The sequence below is a fragment of the Pseudopipra pipra genome, chromosome 14 (genome assembly GCF_036250125.1).
Source record: "Pseudopipra pipra isolate bDixPip1 chromosome 14, bDixPip1.hap1, whole genome shotgun sequence".
Lineage (NCBI taxonomy): Eukaryota > Metazoa > Chordata > Aves > Passeriformes > Pipridae > Pseudopipra > Pseudopipra pipra.
Genome location: NC_087562.1, coordinates 837865 through 864765, shown reverse-complemented (window position 1 = coordinate 864765; position 26901 = coordinate 837865). Strand labels below are relative to the sequence as shown.

The window sequence follows — 26901 nt, the reverse complement described above, 5'->3', positions numbered from 1 at the left end:
ACTTTTATGCTTTTATGTTCTTCCAAGGTTCTAGACGGTAAAATCATTCTCCCTTCTTTCTTATTCTTTTTTAAAGATGAAACTCTTAGTGTAAATAAATGTTCTAACTAATTATAAGTGTTTTTGTCAAATCTACTGGCTTCAGAAGAAAGTATAGCATAATTATAAATTTGTAGGGGTTTTTGTTTAAATTTTGTTGTTTTTTTTTCTTAATTTTTTTCTCATCAAACTCTATGATTTTTAAGGATTTTTTTTTTCCTCAAAAATTAATCTGGAATTAATTTAACTAATACTTATTGTAGGTACTCTCCAAACTGACAATGACATAAAAATAGTGTAAGCTTTAATCCAGGTTTTTGGGTATGAAAGAACCCCAAACTGTTAATTTTTCATATGCAGTGGGTAGTGTACACTTGGTAAATGCTTCTGTGTGTGCACAACCATAAATAGATGTAATTTGTTTATGTGCAGGAAGAATACAACATAATTTAGAAAGAGGCATTAAAGTGGGTGTGTGGATTTGCCTCAAGAGGTTCTGCAGTGTGAGCACAGTACGAGTAAGCCAGTTATGTTATGACTAGTTTGCTTCACAAGAACTTAGCTGGTGTTTGTGTGAAAGTGCCACGGAATGCATATATCAGAAAAACAATTTGTGCTGTGCAGAATCAATGCTGACTGCAGGAGGGAGGAGATCAATCTTGCAAATCAGGGAATACTGTAATATAAGCGTCTTCTTTCAGTCAATGAAGGTTAGAAAGGGGCTGAGCAACAGAGGAAAACTGTCTGGAGGCAATCAATATTAATTATAAATTTATAACCTTTAGACCAGCCTTCAAACAATACTTTCTAAAAGGGAGCATTTCAAGCTTTTTTTCTTCCCTTGGAAAAGAAGTTCTAATACGAAAGTAAAAATTTCAGTCTCAGCTCGAAGCTCTTCAGAGCTCCTTGCTCTTGCTGTGCCTTCTCCTTTCCTTTCCTTTCCTTGCAGTGTGGTGTACCAGGGTTGGTACCTTCACAAGGGCTTTTAAACAGAGATGCAGCTGTTGCAGAGGTTTGGGGCAGAGGGTGCCTGGGCAGCCAGCAGATGTGCTGAGTGGCCTGGCCCTGCTCTGGAGCTCCCCAGCAGCTGCTGGCAGAGCAGGCTGGGCAGGTGGCAGGGCCGAGGTGTGTCCTTATTTCAGGGCTTTTGGTTTGGGGGGGTTTTATCCTGCAGTTCTCTTCTTTTTAGAAAAGTATCTGCAGTGTATTCTCAGGTTTGGTTGGTTGCTTTTTTTTTATCCCTTTTCAAGAGGCTGACAGTCCTTCTAAGAGAATCCAAATGTTCACTGTTTAGTTTTTCATAACATAGCCTGATTTTTCACTTATTTAGTAAACTATAGATGGCAGATGCCAGGGCACACAATGCATCTGCTCTGTTTCAGCAGGATGGAGCTGCCAGAATCCCATTAAAGAATTGCAGTGGAGTTGTCCACAAGGAGACTTTATTTTGGCTGCTCTTCATGGCAGCCCTTCTTCCTTCCCTCCTCTTCACCAGTGTCCCAAGTTATATGTTGTACTTGTCACGTCACTGCCTGGCATTCCGAGGTCTCAATTTTCCCTGCTGGTTTTTTGAGTGATTCATGGAAAGGGAGGGCCATCTTCATGGCAACCCTGGCCATGCTTGCTAAGTTTGCTCCCAGCTCTCTCAGTTCTGCTTTCTCGGCGCTCTCGTGTAAACCACACGGTGGGACTGCAGCCTCTGTCCCCGATGAGCTCATGTGGTGACAGGGCTTGGCTGCCCTGGGGACATCAGAGGCCTCAGAACACACACAGGAAGGGGGGAGCTACAGAGGCTTTCTCAAAGTCATTTTTAGGAGTTTTGTTGGCACAGTTGAAAGCACCACTGGCTGCAGCGTGGGTCAGGATTGAGCGGAGGAGGAGGAGGAGGGTGTCTGACTCTCTTGGCAGCTGGAGGAACTGCTCGTGTGCCTCCTTCCTTAATTGCCATTATTCTTAGATTTGTTTTTCCTAAGCGCCCCAGGAACAGATGTAAAGGCTCCAACATGGTCCTTTTTCAAAACAGTCAGTGATAAAAATTAATGATTTGACGATTTTAGGCTATCTAATTTATTGAGAAGAAAAATAATATAATACAAATCCTGCATCATGCTCTTAATGTGACTTTCAGTCCATACCAGCTAACATATATTAGGCTTGGAAAAAGCTCAGACATCAGAGGGTTGGAGAGAGCACAGGTGTAAGAGCATTGCAGGGGCCACGTTTGTTTGTTTACCCTCCAGTCAAAACGTTTTTGTTAGTAACTCTTTTTTGTCAGTAACTCTTTTTTGTCAGTAACTCTTTTTTGTCAGTAACTCTTTTTTGTCAGTACATCATTACCCCCGTGGTATCAGCACTGTGAGTTCAGCATGAATAAATCTAGAATAGCAGGTGACAGGAGGCTCTGGGGTGGTTCTTTGCCAGATATGTTCCTGCAGTTCTTTCAGTGGGCCATCAGACCATCTCCAGGGCAGGAGGCTGGGAATGGCTCCTGGCCACTCACAATTCCTGCCCTGCTGCAGATTTGCAGGGCTTGGAGTGCTGGAAGCTGAGTGCCAAGTATTTTTGGGTGTTGAAACTCTTGATGTGTCCACGGCATGAACTCTTCGATTTTAGGACATTTGGAAGGAAACTGGCAATGTTGGTTAAAATACAGTCATTTTTAGGAACATTACAACTCTGGTGGGATCTGTGTGCTATTTACAAGTTTCTCTCATAAGCAAATATTTTTTTATCCTTTTGCTAAATAGCAGATGAAGGACATCCAAAGTAGTGCTCCTTCAAACTTAAAATCAGCATTTGACTGAAAAAAATGAAATATGCAGAGAAAAAAATGAATAACTACTGTTTTCTCATGGCTCATTATGCATGACTCATGGCAGGGTATTCCATTTCCCAATGGCAAAGATAGATGCATCTTTCTTAATTGAAGCAAGTCTCCTTAATCCTTGAGAAGCTGAGCTCATTATTCACTGAGAGTAATTCTGGTGCTTTGCATGGCAGCAAAAGGTATGCATTTCAAAAATTACAGCAAATGCTGCAGTTCAGAGGATTGATGAGCTGTGCCCGGCGTGTGGGACCCTGGGCTGAGAGAAGTCTGGAGAGTGCCATTTTACATGTCTAAAAGGGAAGTTTTAGCTTCCTGTAGTGGGCTGAGAACCAGCAGACACTGCCACACTGGCAGTCACACTCCTCCTGCACGTGGGGTTCAGGAGCTTGTGGCATTTCCTAGGAAAGTTGTGTTTTGCCAATTGCCAGTGAACCAAAGCAGCCCCAGTGCCTGGTGCTGCCCAGGGTGCTGCCTGCCTACAAACCAGGGCACTCCTCTGGTCTTTAAGGAGCAGGTTTTATTTCTCCTGGTGTTCTCTGAGTGCGTGGGGCACAGTTGTGGTTCCTCACTGTGCCTTGGCAGGGTGGTTGGGGACAGAACCAGCGTGTTCCACATGTGCTGTCCTGCAGAGCAGAAGAGCACAAGCAGAGGAGGGTGTCTGAGCCAGAGCTGTCATTCTAACACATTACCATTGCTTGTGTAAATCCCCACTTACTGAATTGCAGAATTACTCCTTTACCCACACACACTGGTGTCAGATATTGTAATGAGTGCCTCTGGTGCACTGGAGGGTCGTTTGTTGTGCCTCCTGCACAGCACTTGAAAGGGCAGATCTGGTGGTGGTTCAGCAGTGGCTTCTGCACACTCTGCAAGCAGCAGTGAGGTCACGAATCACACAGCTTCTTTCATATGTTTTGAAAGAAAAGACCACTTTAAGCAAAGCATAAATGCAACCATATGCCCGTATCCTGGAATCTTCACTGAAATTTGACAATAAAATTGCTGTGTGTGTGATTTGCTTTCTGAGGAAGAAACACTGTTGCTTTTAGAGCAGCAGTAGAGCAGCAATTAACTTGCTGGTCTTTTCTAGTTAAGTGTAAAAATGTTTATCGAGTGCAAAATTGGTAGAAGATTAGTAGAAGTAAGATTTTGGTAATTCTTATAGACAGTGCTTGCCTTTGTTTCCCTCTAGAAGAAAGAGGCAACAGTTAAAACCAGAAGAAATCTTGTTGCAGCCAGTTCAATAGGAGAAGAGTATGCAAAGTGGAACTGTTTCTGTTTTGTTAATCTTGTAGAACTCTATGTAGATACTGTCACACTAATTTAAGACTTGTTGAACAACCATTTCATATTAAGAAAAATCTTTACAACACAGTTTACTTTTCTGTTGAAAGGAGAAAAAAAAAGTGTGGGCTTTCCTTCATTAACCTTTCCACAGTGATTTTGATAGTCAAAGCTGAATGGTTTGCCTTTTGGAAATTATGTAAAAATCTTTAATTAAACACCATCTTCTAATATTCAGCATCTCCACAAAGAGGACAGCTTGCAGAAGTTGCTTCAGGGGCTGAAAGGAAAATGCCCTTAAACACTAAAATCGTCAGTGCTGTGTGTGATTAGAGCCGTTTGCTTTAATGTGATTCCTCAGGAAGATTACTGAGAAATCTGGGGGGTTGTGCACCAGCAGTGATGTTGGCTGACACCTTCAGAGTTCTGCATGGAGGAGAAGCAGATTGTTCCCTCAGTCAGAGTGTGACCCACCCAGATAGAACAGAGTGAAAAGATTGACTCACCCCTGAACACCTAAAGTGCAACCAAGGGCAGCACTGGATACATAAAGGTAGCAGGTAGCAACTGTGATATTTAAGACAGTGGAGGTGTTTCCAAAACAGCAATGGCAATGTGACCACTAAGGAGAGTGCAGGAGGGAACTGTCTGCTCTGGAAACATGTTGGTTACTGGGGGATTTATTGAATGAGGTCCGTGTGCATCAGAGTGGGAGCACTGCCCATGAAAGGAAAATGGAACTTCAAATCAGTTTTTAAGCAGAAGGAACAGCAGCTTTTAAACAGCAGTTCCCTGGGTGCAGTAACCAACTGGGAGCATCCAACTGGGCAGACAAGAAGAATGGTAGATAAGGGAGGCAGAAGTAAAGAAGGACAAGTCAAAGGTAGCCTCTTTAACTGTGACTGACCATCCTTAATTTCCTCTTTACAATGCCATCAACTCAAACTGTTTAACAGAATGATTTCTTTAAAGGAGAACTTACGTTTGTTTTAATACAGGGGTGCAATTATCAGTCCCAGAGTTTTCTCAGTTTGATATTCTTGCCAACTTTGCAGGTGCACTGAAAAAGAAATTATGTGTTAAAATGTGTGTCAGTCTATCGATTAAATTATGCTTGTGTGTTACCATGTTATAATTCCAGAATTATATAATTCCTGATTCCTGAAGAAGCTGAAGTAAATGTTTCCCACGTAAAAATGCTGAGGGGAGATTTATTTGGAAATGATGTGACATGCTCTGCCATCCTGCATTGTAGCCTTTCCCTCTAAAATCTTGGTACTGAAAACATTTACAGAAAAGGCTAACAGAAGGGGAATAAAATTATTTTGGAAAAAGAGACACAAAATTGTTACCTAACTGTTCTGGAAGTCTCTTGCTGCTTGTTAAGGTGCTGTTTGAAGCCTGGCTGCAGGAGGGCCTTTGGAGCAGTGGGATGTGCCCACCCTGCCCAGGGCTGGCTGGGGAGGCAGAGCAGAGCTCTGCACCCCTCTGGCTGCTGGTCCCTCACCTGGGATTCCTGCTGCTTATGGGGGATCATTGAATTGAGGGGCACAGAATGATTTTGGTGTTAAAAATTAACGCTTTTGCTACTGCTTGAATTGTAAAGTTTCTGCCTTAAATTGGTTGTGGTTTTAGTCATGTTAATGCACTGAATGAATTGACTGATGACGTCGGGATTGCCTTTTTTGATCTCCACCGTGTGTTTGTTGCTGCAGGCAAGAAGACAGCAAGACCCTAGTCCTGGGTCTGCCCTGGGCAGTGGAGATGATCTCAAACTCCGTTAATGGGCTGCACACGTGCATTGCTTCTACTTGGCAAAGGATTGAATAAAAGACCAGAAACTGTGAGAACTGGGTATATTATGGTCTGTTCCTGACCTGCGGCAGTCCAAGCACCACCAGCTGCCATGGTTTGCACTATGTTTATGTTACAATACCTGCATTTCCCATTTTAAGCATGTAGCCAGTGGCAATTTGAAATTTTGTTTTTTTCTATGCAAACTTATTTTTGTTGGCACTATTTTAGTGAAATGGAAACTTATGCAGCTATAAAACCGTTTTTCTCAACTGTAATAAAAATTGTCACTTAAAAATAGGTCAAGATATTGCAGATTTAGAACTTTTTTTGTTGTTGTTTTGTTTTTTTAAAAAAAAAAACTGCTGGAAGCCAATGCATTCCAAGCTTAATTTTTTAATATGGGCTTTTGGAATTTTCATTGTCCTAACTGTGCTCCTGCTTTATTTTAGATACGCATTCTTATCTTTCTTTCAGTTTTCTTTTTTTTTCCAAATTTGCAAGACCTTCTTAAAACTGCTGACATTATTTTGCGTTATTTCCAAGCTAAACCCAGTGAATCAGAGCTGTTGGAATCAGTTTTCAAACTTTTGTGGGTTTGTAAACGTTACGGTTGCAGTATTCTTTTAACTGCTAACGATTCATTAGTTCCACTTTTTAAATGATAAAACTCTTCCAGTGTATATTTTCAGGCATTAATGCATCTGCCCCGGTCTCTGGCCTGGGTTTTGTCTGTATCCCGTGAGTTTGGGTGGCTCTTGGCCCCTGTGTATAGTGCTTTACTGAAACTCAGAGGAAGTCGCAGGCTGGCTTCTGCTTTATTCAGGGATTTTTTTAACTCCTTCTGGAAAGGGATACTGCAACTCCACAATCAGATCCAACAGCATTTCAACTGGGAACAAAATGATCAGCTGCCAAGGTGATATGTATGAAATCATGTTTAAGATAACTGCTTTAAGTATATTTTATATCTTAGGCTTTTTGTAAAAGTTGTGCTGGATGGTGAAAAGCTGAGATGAGGTTGTGTGCAGAAGCCTCACCCTGCACACAGGCCACTGCTATTAAATCTTATGCAAGTTAAGACTACATTGCAGTATATATTGCATTTTCTAACAGGGTAAGATTTGGGATGAATTAATGTGCGAATTAATCTTGGTTTATTTGGGGTGATGGTGAATGGACTTGTTCCAAAGTTTTCATTGCATCCAATATTTGAAGAAAATTGATTGGAAATGTGATGTCATTTGGCTTTGTTAAAATGTGGTGCTTCCTGTACAGCCTGATTGATTAAAATGTCACTTAAATACCTTTTTAAAATAGGTGATCTGACTTCAGTATTTTAAGAATTATTTTGAAGCTAGAAACTCTGTATGGTTAGAACAGTTAAATCTTTATTAAATTCTATAATTAAGACAATTACACGTTCTTCATTAATGGCAAAACAATTGATGCAAAAGAGGTCTTGCAAAAATGTAAGCAGATGTCAATGTGAAGGAGAATCTTTGTATGTTAATAATATGAATATTTAACATTCACTTAAAAATGTCATTAACTGTAAACTGTGAGAATCTCATCAAATAGAAATATTTTGATACTTCAATTTAAATGTGATTCACCTGAAAGATAATCTTTTTCACTCTGTGGCCACGTACTCTTCTTGCTTTTCTTCCCCAAAGAAGTAATTTTTCTAAAGTGTTTCTGCAAAGAGTTATTTAAGGGACACACGCATGCAGCTGCACGCAGCCCTAGCCTTGGATCTTCTCTGCCATCTGTGTATTTTTGATGGAATAGTCTGAAGATTTATTTTAAAAGGTTTTCCTAACGTTTCAGACGGTGGTTTTGAACCAGAAGTACACAGGAAATGACGCTCTCAGATATTAACGTTGCTATCTCTGTGTAAATACTGAACTTTCCCTATCATCATTTAGCATTCTGCTGCTTCCCATATCTTAATGCTGGCATTAAGATCACAGCCCTTCCCCTCTGCTGGTTAGTGCAGACTTTTTAAAGTGCATTTTAAGTTATTGATGCAATTTGATATTTTTCATGATTTCTATTTAAACTGAAGTTGCATCATCTTTCTCGAATTCATCTCCTGTAAGAGTTGCCTTAAGCTACAGGATTGCTTTTGCTACTTTTTGTGTTGTATGTTTAACTTTCATAATAAACTTCTGTGTAGTGAAACCGAGGTGCTATAACGTTCTTTCTGGCTGCCTGGCAGTCCGGGCTGAGGTGTTGGTGTTTGTGGGGTGCCTCTCCAGCCGTGCCCGTGCAGGGCTGCCCTGCTGGCCATGCCTAAAGCAGCAGTGACATCCAGTGGTCACTCGACTCACCGACCCCCCTCCCTCGTGTTCAGCAGCTCTCCGGGAGGGAACCTTTAATAAAAGGTCTGCACTGGGGAAAATGTGGATTTTGCTGCCCTAAAATCCTTGTTTCTTGGGACTGCTGTGCCCTGCTTGCTCTGAGAGCAGGTCGGTGCTCCAGCGCCCCAGGCAGTCGTACCTGGTTGGGTTGTGCCCTCACAGGAGGGTGTTGTTTGTGGCACGTTGTCATAGCAGCCATTAAACCTTGTTAATTGGGCTGCTTTGGGCCAGGGAGAAAGAAGGGGGTTTGCACGTTGGAATTCAGGAAATGGGGAAATGTGATAAAATACTGTGGGCAAAATATGAGTATTGTAGTGCTGCCATGAAGCTGCTAAAATTTGAGGTGGTATAACTTGAAATAGTTAATACTGAATGACTGACAGTGCTGGTTATGCACTGAAATCAAGCAGAGCATTGCCCAATAACTGGAGAGCTGCTTTCTGCTTTGAGAGCATTTACATGCAAACAGACAACGTGTAACCTCGATGTATCCTTTCACAATCTGACTGTGAACAGATCAGAGAACAACTCCTAAAAACAGCCCTGCTGTGACCTGTGGCTTTCCTGAAGATGTTCTTCAGTTTGGGAGGTAGCTTGTAAAAGAGACATACAGGGAAGAATTTCTTCTGATATCTAATCTAAACCTCCCCTTTATGTCAGTTTGAAGCCATTTCCCCTTGTCCTCTCACTTCATGCCCTTGTTGAAAGTCCCTCTCAAACTTTTGTAGCACTTTTAGTTACTGAGGGGGCTCTAAGATCTTCTTGGAACCTTCTCCTGCCTGAACAACTCTATACACAGGAGAGGTGCTCCAGCCCTCTGAGCTGCTTTATGGCCTCCTCTGGACTTGCTCCAGCAGGTCCATGTCCTTTTGTTGGGGACCCCAGAGCTGGATGCAGTGGTGCAGGTGGGAATCTCAATGTTTAGTCCATTTGCTGAGGTTCTCAAAGCCTGGATGAGCAGATTTTCCTGGTCTCTCTCAAGGGGAACAGCAGCTGTCCTGTGTTCATGGTCTCCCCTCTGAAAGCAGAAAACAGAAAATGAAACTGGGGGTGAAAACAGCAGCTTTTCTGTTCCTGAAGATCTCTGGTGGTTTGTCCAATAACAAGCCTTGTTCAGGTAAGGGCTGGGAAGTTAAATGAAGGAGATGTGGTTTTGGAGACCTTCAGAACTGCCTGGCCTAGCACAGTGTCAGCAGGACTTCAGCATTTATTTTTGCCTGTCAGTAGTTCAGGTCTCCACTCTATCACAGATGTAGTAAAGAATCCATCCTGTCTGCACAGAAGAAGGACCAATTTCGGTGAAGTTACATTATTTTTTTACTACATTTCCAATGCAAATAAGAGAATGACAAAAATGGCTTCAAGGATGAGAATTACAGTGAGAAATTGGAGCAGAGTGAACATTTGCATGGGCAACATTTCTCATAGCTCATTTGCTTGACATCCTGTCTTCACACTGCCATGAAATGCAAATCCCAGGCCATGCATATTCATCAGCTGTTGCATGCTCAGAGCTGCTCCGGGTTTAAGTAACTATTAAATAGGTTTCTCAATTACAGGTTGAGAGAAGTGAATTTTCAGAGTTGCCTCGGGCTCGTTTCTTAAAGCTCAGGAGTGAGAGAAGGAAAAAGCAGCGCAGAAGAGCCGAGTGCTGCCTGGGCTGGTGCTGTCACCGGGCACAGGGGATGGCTGGGGAAGGAGGGGGAGCTGAAATGCTCCTTGCTCAGCTGAGTGCCTCTTACTGAGCCTTGTCCATGGTCCATCACAGCTGGAGAGACTTTTGCCAAGTCTGTGGTGCTCCCCACAACTCTTCTGATGTGTAACTCTGTTTTCCACCCTGTTGGACTTGACAATGTGGGCTTGGAAGATGTGGCTTTTCCTGGTGCTCTGCTTTCCCCTGTTCCACAGGCTGATTCTCTGTTTTTCGTAGGAACTGGTGCCATTACTGCGTTTCCCCCTTTGCAATCTTCTTTCTTCCCCAGAGCAGATGATGGGTTTAGCTTGAAAACAGAAAGACCTTCTAGAGCTGGAGCAAAGTTTGCTCCTGAAAGCTCCTGGCTTTTCCAGCTGTTACCCACTGGTTTGCTGGGAGAGTCTGTCCCTTTGAGCCTTTTCCAGCTGCATCCCCAACGCTTTCAGCTTTTGCTGTTCCTACCTTACAAAACCCCAGCAAAGTATAGGTGTAGAGAAACAAGCACTGTAAGAGAACTAAAGCTTTTTGGCTGTGGGATGCTCTTGGCCCTGATCACTTCCTGTGTGACTGACTGTTCCTGGAGCAGATGACTGGGGTGGCTGTGCTGCTGCTGCTGCAGGATTTTGGAAGCATTTCAGGGCTTCAGCCCTTCACAGCAGTGATGTAGATCATGGCTGTTCAAGCCATGCCCCTTGGGAGAGCTCAGACATGAAGAGGTGAGGTTGGTATGGGGAGAAATAAGTTGGTTCAGGGAAGAAGCCCTGGGAAGGTGGATTTAACCACATAGGTTGAGTGTAAGCCTTTGGCTTTGGGAAGTGAGCAGGTACTGAGCACACCAGGGTGGAAGGGAAAGTGGGGAGGGTGGGGAGGAAGGGGTCCCACCAGTGCAGGTGTTACTGACACTGAGCCTCCCTTCAGTGGGCACTGTTGGCTCTGCCCCTGCTTTTCGGTGGCCAAAATGGTTGTGGCTCTTGGTTTGAGTCTTGGGCAGAGTGGGCCCACACGGTGCTGAGTGCTCATCCCCAGTGCAGTGGTTCTGGGTGCTGAATACAGGACTTGTTCCAGTCTATGGATTTGATGAGGGAAGTGGGAGGGATTTCCCTCAATATGAGCAAGGATGCAGAGTCTGGACCCCCTGCACCATGTGTGAGTCCCTGAGCTGTCCCACCTCTGCCTTCGGCTGGAGACACAACATCATGTCCCTGCCCTCCCCTCCCTGCTGCTCTGAGCCCTTTGCAGAGGGGTGTGTAATCTTGGTTGTGACCATATATCACAGCTTTTCAGGAGGTGGGGCTGAGCAGGGCTTGCCCCAGGAGCTGGTTGCCACCAGGGCAAACAGTGTCAAACAGGGACAACGTCCCTGCTGGGAGGCACTTGCTGCCTGCCTTGGGCCTTCAGCGGCACTCGGTGGCCAGAAGTGTTGAATTAATTGCCAAGGCTCATTCCTGGCTTGTTCAGTTGACTTGTTCATTATAACTCAGCTCCTGGTTTGCACTCTGTCCAGTCGTGGTGCTGTGGTGCTCTGCTCAGCTCCTGAAGGATGTGGGGCAGGAGAGGGACTGGCAGCTCCATGTCCAGCTGCAGGTTTCTCTTCTGCAGTAGGTGTCCATGCCTCTCGAAGTCCTCCCATCTGGATGTTGAAATTGCTCTCAAACACCGGCCTCGATCTGCACCTCAGTGGCCTTCCCTGGTGCCCCAGGATCTCTGGCTGCTGTCTGTGCCTTGCCACCAGCCTGCAGCTGCTCAGGGAGCCTGTCCTCAGAGCCAGGAGCCTGTGCCCACAGCTGCTGCAGTCCAGGAGGAGGGGGACAGCTGGGGATGCTCAATCCTACATACAAGCCAGCTGTGGTCCAGCTCCAGGTCATAGAACCAGAGAATGGTAAGGTTTGGAAGGGATCTTAAAGAGCATCCAGTCCAACCCCCTGCCATGGGCAGGGAACCTTCCAGGTCATTTTCCCTGGCTGTGTTTGGGGTCTGGGGGCCAGGGTGAGGAAGGAGGGCAGGGATAGGCAGTGCTGCAGGCACAGACAGCTCCTGAGCTGCCCAGGGATTGCCTCCTGCTCGGGTCAGAGCAGCTGCTGCCCCCGAGGAGTCCCCGAGGGCTTTCCTGGCGGTGATGGCCCCAGCCCGGGCTGCTCGGCGGATGCTCCCACACAGAGGAGAGGACAGATCCTCTTTTTAGTTCTGCTTTCGGTTCTGCTCTGCAGACACGTCTGGTGTGTGACTGGGACCTGGTGCTGGTGGTCCTGGGGGCTGCGTGACTTCCTGAAACCACCAACGCCTACGAGGTGCCTCAGCCACCAGCTCCTTCAAACCCTCTCAGCACCCTCTGCTCCTGCACCCAGGGCAGGGGGTGCCAGCAGGACCACAGGGGCACTGGGGAGAGGCTCCTTGAGCACCTCTGTTGTCGGTTCTGTCCATCACAGCCCATGATTTGAGTCACTCCCACACTGCTCATTCACCAGAAGTCAGTGACAAAGCCAGAGATCTTCAGGGGCTCTGAGAGGGACCCTGCAGCTCTGACTCATCTCCTGCTAAATGAGAAAACCTTGAGCACCAGGCCTGGAGCAGGCTGGTGTGGGGGCTGACCCCTCTGCCCCCTCCTTGTGCACTTTGACCCATGGCCCTTCCTCATCATCTGCTCTGCCACTCAGACACCCACTTTGGAAACATCTCTGGAGGAGAAACTCGGCCCACATGAAAGCCCTGCCACCCATGCAGCACTCCTGGCTCCATAAACCCTTGGAATAAGGGGTTTGGGGATTCTATAGAATTGTAAATAGGATTCTATAGAAACCCCAAATCCATCTGTTACTTTTTTTTCATAAAACCCGTTGCTTTAAACAATTTTATTTTTACAGAATCCCCCTGCTTTGCTCCAGGGCGAATTTCCCCTCGAGTTTTTGATGCACGATTAAAACCCCAAGTGCCTAGCTGGGCAGCAGCCAAAGGGGCTCGCTGGAAGGACAGACGGCCCCCTGGCAGCAGCTGCTGACGCCGGTGGCTCTGCGCTGACCGATCCGGGAAGGACCGAATGCCCATCACCTCTGCCCGCTGCCCCCGCGCCCGGCACCGCCAGCTGGGCATCGCGCCCTGCCCGCGCCCGGGCTAAACCACCCCGAGGAGGAAACAGAAACCAGCGCATCTGTTTCTAATGAAGCCGAAGCCAGTTTAGATCTAGCCCTGCACGAATGAGAGCTTTTAAAACACATCTGGAAGGGACGAGCTGTGCGAAGCGCCCTGCCCGCGCCGGCCCCGGGCCGGGAGCGCTGCGGGGGAGCTGCTCCCTGCGGGGAATGGCCCCTCCATCGCGGCTTTAACGCTGCTCCCTCCCTTCTCGGAGCGCTCCATCCTCACCCACCTCCTCCCCCTCAGCCCCTGCCCTCGGCCCAGCCCTGTAAAATGCCCCGTGTGGGGCAGGAGCCGCGCCGGCTGCGCTCCTCGGGCAGTGTTTGACAGAGCCTCAGAGCATCGCAGCATCCTCGGGATAGCGCTGGGACCGGCCCGTTTCTGCCCATCTCCCGACACCAAGCGCGGTGCAAAAATACGGGGGATCTTTTGTAGCTGCCAGGAACCCAGATCCCGGCATGTGAGAAGTGATGTCTGTGACCACCTTGGTCCTGATAGAGCACAGCGTGTGCCAAAGCCTTGCCGTGCTCCCCGGCCCGTGCCAGGCTCATCACCTGCCTGCTCCCGGGCAGGCACAGCATCACCTCAAAAACCTTTATTGCCCACGGCTGCGAGTCCCGCACCCCCGGCAGGGAGGAGGACCCTCTCCCGGAGCATGTGAGCCCCAGCGCAGGGAGGCTCCGGGCAAGGCTCACCACACGCTGGAGACTCCGCGTGTGCGGGCAAGCGGCCCTTTGTGCCCCCCAGCCCTGCGGGTGCAGAGCAGCTCCTCGGACCCCGGCAGGGAGCTGACGCTGCACATCCTGCCCGTGTTAACCTTGGCCGCCGCTCCAGCGGCTTTCTGGGTGATTGAAACCATCCCGGCAGGGCAGGGCAGGGCAGGGCAGGGCGGGCTCGGAGGGCAGAAGTGCTGAGCCAGCGAAAAACAGAGCCAGGGGTCTCCCCTGGGAAAGGCCGGGTTCAGTGCTGCCAGCCCCTGCCCACGCGGGGACCCCCACCCTGGCACCGCTGGGGCACTGCCCACGGTGGGCCCCCAAACTCCTGGCTGTGGGATAAATCCCCCTGAAGAGGCGGGATAACCCTCCTTGGAGAGTTCCAACACTTCCCCCAGCACACGAGCAAGGCTCCCCCCCGCCTCGGGAGCTGCCGGCGCTGTTTGGATCCATTCCTAAGTGCCATCCCAAAATTCTCAGCGGGGAGCGCACCTCCAGAAAGACCAGACCAACTTCAGAGCTTTACGGCAAACATCCTTCCCGCGGCCAAACCAGCGCTGCCCGGCCCGGGGCCGTTTCCAGCCCGTTTTTCCGGGCAGCCCCAGGGCAGGTTCCCGCACAGCCCCGGTCCGTGTCCCTGTCGCATCCCGTCGGGAGAGGGCAGCTCTCCTTCGCTCGGAGCCGCCCGGCCTTTCCCCACGCGCGGCTCCGTCCCCCGCAAGCCCTGGTGAGTTTTTAGTCCCTCCTGGTAACTTTTGCATTTTTTCCTCTTTTGTTTTTGACCGGTTGGACTGCAAAGCCCAGCTCTTCCCTACCGACACCCACCCACAGATGTGTGGAATTTAGGAAAAATAGGTAAGAATCCAGTAATTCCCTGAAGCTGTCGCTCTCACCCCAAAATGTGACAGCACCACAAGGCTTTGGCACCAGGGGACATGGATTGTCTCCGATGGATGCACCCACTGCCATTCCTTCAGTCAGAAACATTAACAGCTCAGCCAGGCTTTAAAAATTGATTATAATTTTCAGAGAGCTGCACATTGCTTCCTGAGCCCCGGGGCTGAATTTGGGCATTTTCCAAGAAGTGCTCCATAATCTGGAGAGCGAGGAGGGTAATTTTATTCTTTTAAAATTTAATTTTTGCCTGTCACGAGCAGTTGCCCAAATGATGGTGGTTTGTCCAATCTGCCTTGAAAATGCCATCCTGCCTGGAGTCACTAGGGAGCCAGGGGGGCTTCTCCAGTCACTCTGGGGGGGTTTGATTTCAGCTGCCCACGTTGATCCCTGCTCAGGACCCTCAGCACTCTGGTTCTGTGGTGGGGGCAGGCAAAGGGGGCTCCATCTCAGCACCCCACAGACAAGGCTGCTCCACACCCCTGAGTGCAGCTGCAGCACAGAGCTGCCCAGGGGGAGAACATCCCAGTGTCCCTGGGCAGCTTGCTGGTTGTTGCTGGGTTTGGGGCAGAAGAGGTGTTGGAAGGAGCTGGGAATTTTCATAACTGCTGGCTCAGCTGTGCAAAAACCATGAGCCAGCCCAGCCTGCAGCTGGATCTCCGGCTGGGACAGGCTCTCCAGGCGGGAGGAGCAGGCCAGAGAGGGATGTGCCCAGTGGAGCTGGGGTGGTTCTGGGGGTCTCCAGCTTCCCTGTGGAGCTGGTGTTCACCTCTGCAAACCAGCCCCTCCTGCTGCTGTTGAAGTGAGGGCTCAAAAGCAACCCTTGAGCTGTTCTCCTTCGCTGGTGCAGCTGAACACCAGCCCTGCAAACAGCCTGGGGGGGGTTTGCTGCCTCCTGTGACTTCAGATTTGGTTTCTTCTTGTCTTGGTTGTTGGAATGAGAAATGTGGTCTGCATGGAAACCAGCTCCTCTGGGAATCCAGGGAGGATGCCTCAGGTGCATGGGGGAGTTTTCCTCACCGATGGAGAGGTTTTGGTCTCAGTGGTGGGCATGGGTGCAGGGGATGCTCCACCTCAGCCCTGCCTGCACTTGCTCCCCTTCAGGACACTGTGTGGGATCTTCAGCCAGCTGGGATTTCCCACTGATCTGTGCCTGTGCCTGGGACTTCCCTCCTCAGCCTGGGGAGCCACTGCAATGACCAGCAAACCCCCAGGGCTGTTGGGTGCCACTGCCCCTGCCTGCCCCTGCCCAGCTCACTCTGCCCTCCTGCCTGGGTCAGGGCTGTGTTCTAAGCTCGGGGGTGTGGAAGGGGCTGGCATCCACCATCCAGCATCTCAACCTGAGGGCTGCCTGTGCCCTGGGCCTGCTTAAAAGTGGTGCTGCGTGTCCTTCATGCCCTGTTAAATGACTGGGATATGCACATTTCTCTACATATCTATTCTCTCAAACACAGTCCTTATGGATGTCACTATATGAATATATATATAAAAATAATATGTCAGTATTGTATATATACATATTTTATGTATATAGTGATTTGGAGATAGTGGGTGACTCATAAGGGTTAGCCCATGCTCCTGGGAGAGGAAAGGCTAATTTCTCTCTTTGAGCCAATAAAGATGTGTCAGAGGGCTGGAGTGAAGGGGAAACATTGGCAGCACCTCTGTGCTTTTCAGCATATTAAGATGTCACCATGCTTGCATAAAAAAAAAAAAAGGCAAGCAAGGCATGAATAATAAATAGAGCAACGTGCAGCTGACTTCAAGGGAAAGCTAATTTCCCTGGGGCTTGCTCCACGCCATATACATTAAAATCTCACCTGCTTTGACAGCTCTGTGACCTGAACAGAGATGCTGAGACACGTGGTGTTCAGAGCAGAGCCTGGCCAAGGTCCTGCTCCCAAACGTGACTGGGATTTCTTTCTAAGGCTTTGATTCCCCCTGCCAGCAATGGCTTGCTCTGCCTGTGGGAAGGAGGTGTAGTGGAAAACCTACCTGAAACAACGTTTGACTCTCTCTTTTTCTCTTTCAAATACGAGATCCCCAAACTCCTGTGGCTGTGGCTGTGGCTGGCTGCCTGAAGGGAGTTCTCAGCTGATGTTTTCTGTCCTGCTGGGGGATATTCCATGTGATGGGGCTGGCCTGCTGCTGACCTTGCTGGGACATGGTGGGCACGTGGGCAGCCCATGGATGGTGGGGTCAGGCTGGGACTGAGCATCACCCCCCGCAGGGATGCAGCAGGGATGCAGCACGGGAGAGGGGACAGGAGATGGGTATCGCCCAAGGAGAGGCCTTCTGCTGCCACCTCTAATGAACATGGAAAAAATGCATGTCCTCACACTCCCTGCCCCTCCTGGAGCACCGACCCGCCACCAGAAGGGGTTACAGCTGCTTCCACACCCCCTGCACTCTCCCAGCTGTCCATCGCTGGTGCAGCCCCGCTCCAGAGAAGGTGTCGCTTTGCACGGGCCTGGCACGGGTCTGGAGCCTTGGGTTTTCTCAGTTACTTTTAATTATCTGCTTATTTGAGCAATGCTTGACCTGGTGCCTTTCATCTCGGATGGAGTTTCCACTGTAAAAAGGGGTGATGGTCTGCCAGGGGGTGTCCAAGGGGTGGCACATCCCGGGGAGCTCAGTCTGCTCCTGGGCTGTGTGGGTGCTTCTGCCACCGGGGTCTTTGGGTGTGAGTAAGGCAGGTGAGCCCCCCCAAGGGAAACATGGGCTTCCTTGGGGTCAGAACGCTGGGGTGGCTCAAACAACATCGCAGAGTCAATGACTTCGTTACTATTCTTCCTTACTGAGTCATTCCTGTGCTTGTTCCAGTAACTTTGCTTGGGCCACTGACTAATTCCTCCTCAACTCTTCTCTCCCCCACCCTGGCCCTTCAACAGGAAAAACTGGATGCAACCGGCTTGGTTTGGGCTGGTTGTTTTTCCCTCAGTCCAGAGCTCACCGGCGCGACCGGGCCCTGCGCTGCGGGTCCCACACCCGCCCGGCGCCGGGACTCGAACTCGAGGCCTCCCCGAGCCACCGCCCTCCGCCCTCCCTCACGGCCGGCCCCGCCCCCGCCCCGCCCCCCGCGCGGGCGCGCCTGACGGCAGCTGCAAAGCAGTTTTTCAGCAGCCGCAAGTGAGGTGAGTGGCGGCCCCGCGGCGCGGGGGGGGTCGGAGCCCCCCCGGCCCCTCAGACGGGCCGGGACCGGCCGGGAAGGGACGGGACGGGCGAACGCGGCCGCGGCCCTGCCCCGCGCCCCGGCAGCGGGCGGGGGGCGCGGGCGGCGGGGCCACGGGCCGGGGAGGGGCGGCCGGCGGGTGGCCGCGGCGGCGCTGCCCGCGGGGCCGGGGCCGGCGGGACCCCCCGGCCGCCCGCGCTGCCCTCCCGCTCCCTCCGCAGGGTCCGGCGCTGCCTCCCCGAGCCGCCGTGCGACCCCGCGGCCCCGCGACCGGAGCCAATGCTCGATCTGGAGGTGGTGCCCGAGCGCTCTCTGGGGAACGAGCAATGGGAGTTCACCTTAGGTAAGTGTGTCCGCCGCCCCCGGCCCCTCGGGACGGCCCTGGGGGCTCTCCCGCAGCCTTCTCCGAGTTTCAAGGGAGAAGGCTTTGGCTCTTTCCCCCTCACCCTTGTCTGTCGCTAAAAGTACTGATTTACGAGCTCCGAGGATTCCCCCGCAGTGTTTAGTTTCATGTTTGGCTCTCGCACGCCGGGTCGTGCTTTGTTTATCAGCTCCTGCGCTCGCTTCTGCTCGTTTGCCTTGTTTTGTCTTGGCCATCTTAGGCTGGTAATTTTTTAAAATAACTCTTGAAAGAGGAAGCGTGAATGTCTGACTGTCACCTGAATACACATCGGGTGATACCGGCAGCCTCACCTGTCACTGGTGCTCAGCCTAAACTCTGCTTTTGTGGACAAACTCAGCATAAACACGAGTCGAGTTTCACAATTTCTTTGTTTTGTTGCTGGGTTGCGACACAGTGCAGAAAGTAAACTTATGAGATGTTTTCTCAGGGTTAGATAACAAGTATTTCTCCCCCCAGTCGCTTGTATTTCTGGTCTCACTGAGTAGTCCCTCCCTCCTAGTCACTGTTTACTGCCCTGAGAGAGACCTTTCCCCCCGCTGGTGCACATTTGGGTGGTGCTCAGCCCAGGGCACTTAAAGGTTCAGTTGGGACTCGGATGGTGTGGGTTCTTCAGGTGACTTATGTTCTCAAGCAGGTAGTGGTGGTCTGCAAACTCTCCGAAAGTGCCGCAGGTGTCACGTTTTTCCAAGTGGTTGTGTGAGGTCTTGGAGCTGGGCTCTTCCTCTCCGTTCTGCACTCTGCTGTAGCTTTGTGTGAAGCACAGTTAATGGAGTCTGGCAGGTGTAAAAGGGCCCTGGGTGTCAGCCCTCTGTGTCTGCCTGGACTTGAGCTGCACTGGGGCTGCTGCTGTCACCTGTGACAGCAAGGGGACAGACTGTTCCCTAAAAACCCTGTTACACAGCTGAACTCAGGACACACCAGAGGAGTGGGGCTGGGCCTGGAGTTGTTTATATGAAAGCCATCAAACACAAAGGGCTGTTTATGCTGCTGTGGCTGCAGAGTCAAGTACAGCTCCATGGTTGCAGGGAGTTAGAATGGCTGTTGCAGGCTAATTATAGCCCCTCAGGTCCCAGCCCTTGAAATCTTGGTGATCTCCCTGTGCTGCCAATGGGTGCTGTGCTCTCAGCTCTGGGTGACCTTCTGCCCCCCTTTAGAGCCTGTGTTACCCAGGAAAAAGCAATCTCTGACTCTGGAGCCTGACAGTCTTCATAAATACAGAGTACCAGCTGCCCCCCATTCTCCTTACCAAAACGAAAAAAGGGAAGTGAAAATGGTTTTCATTTTCCCAAGAACCCCCAAGGAAGCCTGTTGGTGCAATCTCATGGTTAAACTTGTGTCCTGTGTGTCTGTCTGTGCACACACACACATGCTGAGATGTGAGAGGGAGGAAGCTCAGCTGTATTTCTTGGAGTAAACATAGCCACCACGTGATGTGGCCAGTGTATAATTAGCATGACCTGCTGGGGCAGAGCAGGAGGCTGACTAGGTATTAAGATACTTAAATTGTCCTGCACCAGGGATGTTGTGTGAGGATTGTCCCTGCTGGCAGGGCTGGCTCAGCTGTGTCGGTGGCAGTGGGGTTGGTAGTGGTGTAAATGGGATTCCTGCTGCCAGCGGTGTCCTGCTCGTGGTTTGTTTAGCTCTGCTCTCAGCAGAACTAATGGCAGTATTCCTGAACTGCTGCTGACTCTGGCTCCCAGCATTGTGCCCACAATGGGGATGACTGAGGGGAAATGCCAGGAAAATTTTGTACATGAGTTCTTGGATTCTGTTTCTGGCTCCAGCGTTGACTCACTGTGTGACTAGAGCACAAAAAATTTAACCAAGGCTGAGTTTAGATACCTGTGTCACTGCAGCTCTCAGGCTATATTCCTGCCATTTTAAAGGAGGACAATTAAATACTTATTCTGGAGTGCCTATAGCTGTGTTATTAGTGTTTGAGATGTATAATTTCTAAGGCACACTTGCATTTCTCTTGCTTTTTACATTTTCCTACTGAGTTTCACATATCTTTATTTAATGCTTAGTGATTCATCCTAGATTTTCTTTTATTCTTTTCTTAATCTTTATTCACTTCTCTACCCTCCTTTCCCCTTCAGGACACACAGTCTTAGCACAGGCTAATGTTTCCAGCCATGAAGTTCCTGAGCAGTGTTGGGAGAGGAGAGTCTTGTGCTGTTGTGTCCCTCCAGCCTTCAGGAGCGGGGAAGGTCTGGGATAGGGGAGCCCTCACACTGGTCCTTGGGGGTGTTACTTGCCATGGCTCAGTTTGGTTGACTGGAAACCACGTTTGCTTCCCTGTTCCCCCTGGCTGGTGAGCAGGGGAAAAAGAATTCTTTGTTTTCCTCTTTGACTGCAAAGGCTGACGAATGTTGAGGAAAGGGGGGTGTTGTCTGTGAGAAGGCTGGAGAAAAATAACCCATTTTTTTACTCTTCCTTTGGCTTTCTGCTAAAAGAGGCAAAGGGAGGATACTGGCTCTTCCACACATGTTTTTAGGTTCTGTGAGCTGTTCTTGGAGGACTTGGGTTGCTCACTGTAGCTTTGCTGAGCAGCTGTGTGCCAAAATCTGGTTGCTGAAAACTGAACAAAGTCAGTCCCTGTGCATTTGCTGAGAAAGCTGTGAGTAAGAGAGTCACATGAGCCATGTGTTTGCACACTTACCAGCCCAAGATTGCATCAGTTTACATCGGGCTACAGACCCAGCTTGGTGTTTCTGTGCACTTTTTTAGCCAAATGCTTTTTTACTGAAACCTTAACCTGCTGCAGGCATTGCCATTGGTGTCTGGGTTCTGTCAGCTCAGCCACAGGCTTTGCTTCAGCCTTTGCCACTTGTTTGGTTTTTAAATGAGTGCCTCTGCAAGTCTTATATGAATACTGGCTTAGAAAATGGGGTTTATAGTTTAAATCATCTTTACTTTTACTTTTGAATCATACTTTTTACTGGGTTAAGAAATGTGAAACTTGTACAGGAGCATCTTTGATCTTAGCTTCTTGCTTTTATTCATGTTTCTGTTCCATTTTGAAAATATTATCTAAGGCATAACTGTCATCTTAAAACTCAGCTGCTTATACTACAAGACAACTGCTATTTCCTAGATAATAGGAAACAGTGCTGCTTTATTGTGTGTCTCTGTGTTTAATTGTATTACTGTCATTAAAATAATAACTCTTCTTGAATTTTATTTTATATCATCTACTGATGTATAATTTCTAGCTGCAAAACAAATTGTTTCCAGGATTATGGGCTAAGGTGAAAACCAGCTTCACAGACACGTCTGGATATGGTATTTACAAACTGGATCACTGCAGTTCTAACCTGTGTGTCTGTTTTGCCCAAACCAGATTTCATAATTGGAGGAAAGCTGCAATGCATGGGCATGACAGTGACAATGATATTCTGGGGTTTTTTTTAGTGCTGTGCTAGTATTACTTTAAAGCAGTGCCTGTGGTGAGCCAGGTGTGTGTGTGATGTATAGATATATATGGAAAGAGGGAAAGAGTTTTCTCCCTTTGATACTGTAGGTAGAGCCTAAAAGGTCCTTTGGAACATGATGTACAGTCTGAGTTTGAGAGTTGTAGCCAGTAACTGAAAGTTTGAATGTAATAAAAGTGTTGGTTCCAAGGTAAATTTTCCCTAGTCCAGGCAACTTTCTTATTGTTTAAAAACTAGAAATACAAAAGAATGGGGAAGGGAATGGAAATAAAATGTCAGATAACTAATCTAAGTTGACTTGCAGCAATTAGTAGGAAAATAAAACTTTACAATTAGGAGCTCATAATCTCTCTATAAATGCCTGCTTTGAATCCAGGAGTGTGATCACACTTCATTTGGAAAGGCAACAAAGGTTTAAAGTGTGATAAAGGATGAGATGGTGTGGTGCTATTCTTTTTGCAGAATCAGCTGTTTCATTCCACTTTCAAAAATTTATAGCTGTTAAGATAAGATATACACTGAAGGGGAAAAAAAAAGCCCTTGAAAATGTATGGGAGGGTGAATTGAAGTGTATTATTTCAATTGAATCAAATTGTTTAGTATGTTTATCTTGTCTGTAAACTGAGAAGCTGAAGTTTCTTCCTTGACACAAATATAGCCATATTGGCAGCTAATGTGGCCTTTTAGGGTAAGGAGAATCATTGCTCTGTTCTACTATTTGTGTCTATCTTGTGCAGATGCTCAGTACTTTATCAAGGTTAATAAAAAATGGGTGCCATAAAATGCTGCCTGGGAGCCTCTTGCCTGTGTCCAGGAGTGCTCCCTGCAGCCCCAGTGCAGTCTGGTGTGGGCTGTTACCCCTTTGCATTGGTTACCCCACAGAGCAGCAAAGTCTGTGCACTGCTGGTAGAAAGATCTTTGCTTTTTCTGCCTGAACTTTGCTGTTTAATTTTGTCTAGAGATCCTTTTTCCATATATGCCAAACGAACTGGTAGGTCAACAGTGACTTTTGTGTTTCCAAACACCAGGTCTGTGCTGATACCATGACTGGAATGGGCTGGTTTATTGACTGCATATCTTTCTGTTCTAATGCACTGGGTGCTCCTGGGGCTTTGGTTACCTCATCTGTAACCTTGCTGGTAAAAACCCCTGTTCCTGGTGTCTGTGCTGAAGAAATACAACTGCTTTTATTTCCAGGAATGCCTTTGGCTCAGGCTGTAGCAATTCTTCAGAAGCACTGTCGCATCATCAAAAACGTCCAGGTTCTCTACAGTGAGCAGGTGAGTAGTGCATGGGCTGGCCAAGAAAGGCACCTCAGTGTGTCCCAGAATTAAGACATGTACGTGTTGTGGGAGTTGTGGGGTTATTTGAAGTTGAATTACACCAAACTATGGCCATGGCATCAGAGATGTAGCTTTTGTAACAGTTTCAGCACAGCTGGCAGTTCTGTATGTGCAGTGGTGGGGTAGCATTGCTCTTCCTGTAAGAAGCAAAAGTTATGTAATTAGCTGGATAATTTAGTTCTGGTCTATTTACTTTATCCTTGTCAAGTGTTCCTAATATGTTTGACTTCCATCAAAAAGGGGACTAGAAGTAAAACCTCTCTGCTAGACTGAGTAAAATGTGTTATACGCCCACCTTTAGAAAGAGGAGATGGGACAAAGGAGGATTGTGACTCTCCAGATGTATTTTATGTGAAATGCAACTAATCAGAAGATGATATTCATATGTTGCAAATAACATATTGGCATGAGAAAAGGGCAGACTCTGGGTGGAATGTCAGTTTGTATCAAAGCACAGATTGAGGCCTCTGTTTGCTGTGAATACAGAATGGCTGAGAACAACGTGGGCTCTGTTCACTGCTGGAGATATATTTCATATTATTAATGGAATTATCCTTTTTTTGTTTCACATTATGTAGATTTATGGGGTTTGTGATGGCTGAATGGCAAATGGAAAATCTGGCTCCTTGTACTCCATCCATGGGAGCATCTGCCTGGCAGGGAATGCATTCCGTGGTTCCTGTGCTCTTTGGAGGCTTTTAGTTTTTCCTACCACGGTGCATTTCGAATTATTTCTAGGTTTGTTTAGGTAAATGATGAGATTCCTGTTGCACTCAGATTTGTAGAATCACAGAAGGATCAGTGGTGCAGTGCTGGAAAGCAGGGTGTACCACTCCTTGGCTCTTTACACCTCTTGGAAAGATACTTTGTGCTGGACTGTGTACACTGAACTTCTATTCTGTCTGCAGAGGGCAGGTTTAGGGCTTTTTTTCTCCAAACTGTAATGAAGGTAAAGATGTTTTTAACATCTGCATAGTCCAACAAAATAGTAGCTCTTAACTTCCTTGAATAGTTGAGGCCATTATATTTTTTTCTGTCTTTTATTGCAATTCAGTGCCAATTATTGCAATTGGTGCAGTTTTTCCACAGGCCCCTCAGGGTCTGCAGTTGATTGTCTGGCTCTATCCTTGCCCTCAAGCAGAGCATCATGCCCTTCATTAGCAGCTGAGCACAAAGAGCTCAGTTCTCAGAAGATTCAAAGCTTTAAATAAACTTCACCATGCTCAACTTCTGTCTAGCTAAACTGTACCTGAACAGCCTTCATGTCTTTCCTCTTTGCTTTTTAAAAGAATGCCTTTGAGCACAGTGATCAAGTGTTATTTAAAGCTGTTGCATCTAAAGCACTGAATTTCTGATCCTGGAACTCCAGCAGTGAGTATTTCCTTTCAAAAATTTATATGGCAATTAAATGCAATTAGATCTGCCCACGGTGCTCTCTTTAACTTGACATAAATGGGATGCCCAAACTGTGCCAGAAAAGCTTGATGACTCCTTTTCTGTGAATGAAAGAATTTGAACTCCTTTTCGGTCAGTTTAAGCAGGGTACTTAATTGCCTTTGTTTGTTTTCCTAAGCTGCTTCCTCTGGATTTTTGTTGATGGGATTGTTCAGTGATAACAGTTTTCCCTGCATCTTTATGTAGATTAGCAGTGTAACTGCACATCTGTGGTGCTTCCTTCAGGAAGGACCCTCCTGTTGCTTCTTGGCATCATCATTCATACTCGAGCCTCTATTTCGTGTATTAGAAGTCACATGAACTAAATTTGTGCCCTTGAAACTTTTTCTGCTATTAGAAAATATGCCAGCATAGAACAGAAGATCTTTGCTGTACTAATTATCAAGCTTTTCCTTAGATGTTTGGTTTTTTTTTTTCTCCACCTACTCAAAAGTATTTGTAATGCTCTTGTTAATTTTGGAATAACCTTATGAAAATTTTGCTTAGAAACCAGTGAAATGCAGAGCATATCCTATGTCAGAACAACTCTGTTGGTGTGTTGGAATGCAACAGTCCAAGGTTTTTTTGCTCTATCTGTAGCTTTTCTAAATTAGATTTATAAGGGATTTAAAAAAAAGACTGTCAGGATCAACATTAGATCTTTTTATGTCAAGCTCATAGTTCATTTGCAGTGCTGCTTCAGTCCTGCCCAGCCCCACCCAGGTTTGCCAGCAGGAGTGAGGCACTGATGGCATTGATGCCATTGTGCAAAGTGCTGTGGAGGTGCCATTTAGGAGACAGTTCACAGGCCAGATCACCTGTGTTTGAGAAAGATGAGCTCCAGCTGAACCAGCTGCAGGGAGAGCTGCTGCAGAGATCAAGGGGAATGGGAAATCTGCCTCACAGGGCATGGAAAGCCCTGTGGCTTGTTTTGACCTAGTGATGTGAAGTCTGGGGTCTGTTTCCTTGAGTACACAGTTTGGGAAGGGGTGGGAGATGCACGTGGAAATGCTCAAAATTGTCCAGGCTAGAAGGTAGTGCTGATGTGAGAACAAAGAGGTGAGAGAATTTAGGATGAAAACTGGACTTCTGACAGTCAAAACCCAGAGCCTCTCCTGGTAGAGCAAAATAAGATAGCTTATGCTTAATTCATTAAAGGGTGTGTCTGCCACTGTAGAAGCCTTTCTGTGCCCCAGATGTCCCATCCCCATTCTGTCTTTTGCTAGATAACTGCTGGGTGCAATTCTAGGGCATGGATGTTGCTGCCTGCCTCTCATTCAGCCCTTTTTCTCCTCTGAAGAGACAGTTGGGGAGGGTAGAGCTTTTTGAAGCAAACGTGCTTTAGATGGTACGTGATCAAATAGCTGAGCTGGGGCAGCTGCCCGTGTGTGTGTGGACTGTACTGGTGCAGCAGTGAGCAGCTTCCCCAGGCACAGGCTGAGAGGGTTGAGAGCCTTCCCAGACACCAGGACAGCCAGTGGAATGTCTCCTATTGACTCCAGCAGACTGCAAATTAAGCCTTTAGTTGTTATGATTCACAGTAACTAAGGAAACCTAAATTCACAACGTAAGAGTCTGAAGGCTTCCTTTTGAGGCCTGAAAAAAGGCTGTGACAGTTTGGTTTTTGAAGTGCAAAGCTCTCTCACCATCTCTTTGTCAAGCACACCCTGGGTTCTGATGTGAGACTTGCTGAGGTGGGCTGTTATTTTTGTGTGCCAAGAAAGCAACAGATTCCCTGCATGATGCCTCTGATGCTAAACTTGGAATGTTAATTTTCAAGGTGTTGGGGTTTTTTTGATGAGGGGTGGGGATTGTTTTGTTTTGAGCTTTTTGGTTTTCCCCCACTTAAAGTAATGGACAAAGTACCCTTGGGGAGTTCTGGCAGGGTGCAGATCTTACATGGGCACTGCTGTTTCTATTTCAGAAGCAAACTGAAGAGTTGAGAGGTTTGGCCAGATGTATTTTAGTTATGCTTATTTGTTGAGTATTTTGGGTGATTTTCTCAGGCAGTTTTGTTTTTCCAAAGTAACGCATTTATACTTTTACAGTGATATAAATCTTAACAAAGAAGCCTTGAAATTAAAAGCCTAACAGCTTTTTTTTTTGTTTTACAGTCCCCTCTTAGCCATGACCTCATCCTTAACCTGACTCAGGATGGAATCAAACTGCTGTTTGATGCTTTCAATCAGAGACTTAAGGTAATAAAACACCCTTCGTGCAAAGAGACAGTGCAACCCAAAACTTCTAGGATATATTGACACTTACCACAGCATAACTGTGGAGCTCTTTTAGACATCTGTTATATATATCTAGTGCTCTTTTGTGATTATGAACTGCATTTCTTCAGTTCGGGAGTTAAATCTTTGTTTATAGGATTAA

The 26901-nt window shown here is 47.6% G+C and overlaps 2 protein-coding genes and 1 long non-coding RNA gene across 6 annotated transcripts in view; 2 read left to right on the top strand and 1 right to left on the bottom strand.

Annotated features, from left to right (window-relative positions):
• The window catches only part of CBFB (core-binding factor subunit beta), a 39099-nt gene extending 30971 nt beyond the window's left edge, over positions 1-8128 (top strand). For both annotated transcript variants that reach the window (XM_064670639.1, XM_064670641.1), the window contains exon 6: positions 5866-8128. In XM_064670639.1, the coding sequence (XP_064526709.1) occupies positions 5866-5934 (69 nt within the window). In that variant the 3' untranslated portion in view covers positions 5935-8128. The remainder of the gene's footprint in view (positions 1-5865) is intronic.
• Positions 6302-17796, bottom strand: LOC135421846 (uncharacterized). Its single transcript, XR_010434235.1, has 2 exons — positions 16732-17796; positions 6302-9325 (listed from the first exon to the last, which is right to left on the bottom strand). It is a non-coding gene; the product is annotated as an uncharacterized LOC135421846 (long non-coding RNA).
• Positions 17783-26901, top strand: part of PHAF1 (phagosome assembly factor 1) — a 33607-nt gene continuing 24488 nt past the window's right edge. For all 3 annotated transcript variants that reach the window (XR_010434234.1, XR_010434233.1, XM_064670633.1), the window contains exons 1-4: positions 17783-17870; positions 18130-18251; positions 22943-23025; positions 26637-26720. Coding sequence is in view for 1 of the 3 variants with exons in the window: in XM_064670633.1 (XP_064526703.1) it covers positions 18188-18251; positions 22943-23025; positions 26637-26720 (231 nt within the window). In the remaining 2 variants the exon portion in view is untranslated. The remainder of the gene's footprint in view (positions 17871-18129; positions 18252-22942; positions 23026-26636; positions 26721-26901) is intronic.